The sequence below is a fragment of the Castanea sativa genome, chromosome 10 (assembly GCF_040712315.1).
Source record: "Castanea sativa cultivar Marrone di Chiusa Pesio chromosome 10, ASM4071231v1".
Lineage (NCBI taxonomy): Eukaryota > Viridiplantae > Streptophyta > Magnoliopsida > Fagales > Fagaceae > Castanea > Castanea sativa.
The window spans coordinates 29,917,656-29,922,139 of record NC_134022.1 but is presented as its reverse complement, the minus strand read 5'-3'; the positions used below and the strand labels follow the sequence as shown (position 1 = coordinate 29,922,139).

At 37.2% G+C, this 4,484-nt stretch overlaps 1 protein-coding gene across 1 annotated transcript; it reads right to left on the bottom strand.

Moving 5' to 3' along the window:
• Nucleotides 1-234: 234 nt before the first annotated feature.
• On the bottom strand, nucleotides 235-2,693 carry LOC142614267 (cytochrome P450 86A22). The gene has a single exon (XM_075786850.1). It carries the CDS (start codon nucleotides 2,312-2,314, stop codon nucleotides 683-685), a length of 1,632 nt encoding a protein of 543 aa, XP_075642965.1. The 5' UTR covers nucleotides 2,315-2,693; the 3' UTR covers nucleotides 235-682.
• Between the last annotated feature and the right edge of the window lie 1,791 nt (nucleotides 2,694-4,484).

Genomic DNA, 4,484 nt, shown 5'->3' with positions numbered 1-4,484 from the left:
TGACTTTCTTCAAGTATTTTTTTTAACTAGATTCTTCTTTTGTTTTAATGATAAATTGTCATATCACCCATTAATTAAATAAAATATGAAGATTAAAGCTCACTATTCCTTATTATTGTGCATTTAAAACAAAAGGGAGACCTTTAGTTAAAAAATTACTGAAGATAAGTCAAACCCATTGCATTATTATTGTCACTACCAATATGTCATATAGTAATTTTAATGTTTCAAGTATTTGCTAGTTCAACATAATTTGGATTTCATCTTTTATTCACTTTATTTCTTGTAGCATTACATTTATACTAAATGCATCAATACTAATGCATCATAAGAAAGAAGAATTAGTCAAATGTGTAACCTTTGGTAGCAGCTCTTATTTTTCCGCTGACACTATATCCCACCCTCCTCTTTTTCTTTCTTCGTTTTTTTCTACATATCATATATGCAACCTTGACTCACTCACCTCTCTTCTTTCCTCTATAGTAAATTATATATGAATATAAAAACTAACAGACAAACTCAGGTGATGACTAACCATGACAAACACCCTCATGATACTGCCATTTGCTTTAGCTCCACCATGGAATTGAAGCGAAGACTGAAGAAGGTCTTTGTGATGATGAATCACATAATACATGTTATTCTAGTATATAATAATAGCATGTATCATATTTACAGTTAATCAAGCCACCTTTTCAACCCCATCACAGTTACCATTTGTGAGACCAGTTTTACCGCGCGTGTCACCAATATAAACCTTTTCCAAGATAGGCTTCAAGTCCCTTGGGAGCACATTAACCTTGAGACCATACTTCATGAACAATGTCAATGACATCTTTTGTTCCACACGGTGGCCAGGCACCACCATCAGGCGATGGCGCAACAACACTGCCGCCGCAATTGACTTCATTTGCAAATAAGCTAAGTCTTTCCCTAAACAAATTCTTGGACCAGCATTAAATGCAACAAACCTATAAGAATCATGTACCTCAAATTTTGACCCATCTAAGGATAACCATCGCTCAGGCTTAAATTCTAGGCAATCATCACCCCAAATGAATTTCATGCGACCAATTGAGTAAATTGAATACGTGATTGACGACCCTTTGGGAACAAAAGTCCCACTAGGCAAAATGTCATCAGCAATTACATGCTTTGAGTCCTCCGGCACAGAAGGGTACAACCTTAGAGTCTCGGACAATGCTGCCTTAAGGTACATCAATCGGTCAACTTCTTCAAACACTAGGGGTTCTTGCACCCATTTGGAAGTGTCATTGCCACGTGTCTCCATCAGGACGGTGCAGATTTCGGCGATGATTTTCTCTTCCACGTTTGGATTATGAATAACCAACCAGAAGAACCAGCTCAGCGCGACTGATGAGGTGTCGCGTCCAGCTAGGATGAAGTTAAGCGCCACATGTTGTAGGAATTCTTCCGAGTAAGACTCCTTTTTCTTCATGAACCTGGAGAGTAAGTCATCGTGTAGAATCCCACTGCCACCTTGTTGCTGACTCTGCAACTCCTGCTTACGCGTCTCGATGATATCGGTCAAGTATTTATCTATGTGTCGAAGGCTTTTGGTCAAGCTGGTTTCCATTCCGAGCCCAAGCGTTTTCTTCAGCTTCCATACAACTTCAGGCAAAATAAAACGCTGCAAAGTGGCTTCAGTGGCTCTGTCAAAAGCCAAAGCAAAGCCATTTTCGGGCAAGCCAGGAGATAGAGTTTGTGGGTCTTTACCAAAAGTCAAGCCACAAATGTTATCAAAAGTGAGCCGAAGCAAAAGGTCTTGAAAATCAACCGGCTTCCCTTCAAGCTGAGCGGTCTCCAGAATTGGACAGAACCTAAGCTTAATTGCTCGGCTCACCCACCTAGCCATGGCTTGGCGCAAAGTCCTGGTGGTGAATTCCAGTGCGGCTGTCTTACGCTGGAACAGCCAAGTGTCACCGTCAGAGTTGAAGATCCCATCACCCAGCAAATCATGAAACACGGCTTGCCACGTGGGACCCTTGGGGTAATTATCGAACCTGTTCTTCAAGATGTGCTCCAAGTTCTTGGGGTCGCACGTGACAGTCACCAGCCCTTGCTTCCGAGCTAGAAATGGAATTGCAGTGATGCAGGTCTGGTACGTGCCGCCGCACGTGCGAAGGTTGTCTGTGATCCAGTCATGCATGCGACTTGAGTGCTGTATGAGACCAGGCAAGCTGCCCAATAGAGGCCAGACACGCGGACCACTCAGCGACCGCGAGATTATTCTGAACCAAATTAAATACGCCGCTGTTGCTGTTAAGACCATTAACACCGTTGATATCTCCATGTGGTCCGCGGACCCCACTAAACAAATAAATAAATATATGTAAAAAACCAAAACCCAAAAACAACGCCAAATTAAGATTAAAGAAATGGCTGTGGTTGTGGTTGTGGTTGTGGTTGCGGTTGGGGTTGGAGTGTACTGTAAGTTTCAAGTTCTGCAAACGTTAAAGGCTAAAACTTTGAGCAATGAACGTGGAGGAAATGAAGTAAACCCAGATGAAAATGGACTTAAAGGATCAAAACCCAGATTAGGTTTATGAAACTTTTCACATATACAAGATATGTGTGTGTGTAAGAGAAAAGAGAAAAAGGAAGCAAGAAGCGCTATAGTGTGATGAAGCAAAGCAAATGAAAAAGGAAGAGAAAGAAGAAACATGTGAATGAGGGAAATGAAGGTTGACACAAAGTGTTTTATAGTAATAAGAGATCAGTACTGTTGAAAGGAAAAGAGAGGGCAATAATGAAATACAGACACATGTAGTACGGTTTACCTTTTATGTATTATCTTTTATCTTCCTCCTTCCATATACCATGGCATGGCCCTCCTTATCAGCTGGATGAATTATAAGAACAATGCCATTAATGCCCGCATATGTCGTTGGAGAAAAATTAGGCTAAAGTACCACAGCCAGTATATTTTCGTAAACCGAAAAAAAAACAAAAACTAAGACAATAACATAAGCTCAGAAAAAATAAACAAATTAAAACCCCTTTCGTTTTCTTCCTCCCAACGAATGCCCTAGTACATTGGTTAACCATCTATTTTAAAAAAGTTTTAATACAACTTTTATGAGAAATGAAAAAAATTGTCACAATATTAATTATTTTATTTCATTTTTTCACAAAAATTTTCTTTAAATAGATTATTAATCAATGCCTTTAAGATATTTGTTAGCATTTTCCTTTGTTTTTTTCGTTGAAAGTTGCTCTCTGCGCTCACCTAATTTTGCACCAAAGTACAGCTTCATCTTAAATTCTGGCATTGAATGAAGGAGTAGTAGTAAGTGGAATTAGTTGAGAGAAGCGGGAACCGTGCATATGCGTGTGTGACATGTATTTTATTTTTTTATATAGAAAATTGTGAATTGAAAATTATATGAACTTTTCTTTTTTTAGGTTAAGTGAGAAAAACTGAGTATATAGATTTATTGATTATGAGAATATTACAAAAGCATGAGGTCTGCTTTGGTGCATTACGTACGTAGATTGATATAATATTTCTCTATATACTTTCTTTTTTGCTAAAACTATATATATTCTTTCATTATTAACCGATTTTTGGTTCGTTTGTTTGTTCTTCATGTGAATGGTTTGGGGTTCGGTGAGCGACCAACCAACATTTAATTTCCCCTCTATACCAGATTTGACGGTGTCGTTTTTGTCAATCCCGAACGACCATAATTCATAACAACTTAACAAGTGCTGTATTAACAGGACAGCAATTGTAATTATCACCATTTGTTTTGTTCTGGTTTTTTTTTTTTTTGGCATACATGAAGTGATGAAACCACTTGACAGACCATAGATAATAAGTTTATGTGCCAACTCTTTTTTCTCACACATACTGACACACATACATATAAAACTTATTAAGATAACATATTATAATTGATGAATAAAAAAATTATATAAGTGATTGACTTATGTAAAAATAAAAATTAACTAATTGTATTTACCAGGTGTATGAGTTTAGAAAATTATAAAATTATTTGTGTAAATTGTGAATGGCATAGCCGCTCTTTACATATGTATTAACTTTTATTTTTCTCTCTTGTTCTCTTGTACCATTTGTGTTTATAGCAACGTTTTATTCATTTTTTATTACGTTTTACAAACACTGCCTAAACTAAGATTTCTTGCAACTTATCAGAAGCCCTTCTTGCCTAAAGCCACATTGTCCCCCGTTTGTGGGGCTTCTGTTCCTAGTTCCAATTCTCACAGTTTCACTGAGCAAAATAAATTATGAAGTTAAAAAAAGGGTAATATGCTAATGCTGAGAATTTCTTTCTACCATGAGTATTTGTTGAAATAAAGGCACTAGTTTAATTTATGAAAAGCAATAGTTCCTTTCTAGAAGATGGGAGTATTTTCCATGAATCAGTTACTTTACATGGATAATACTAATTAGCTAATTTCATACGACCTTGACTAATTCCTGTTAGGCTTTTGTAACA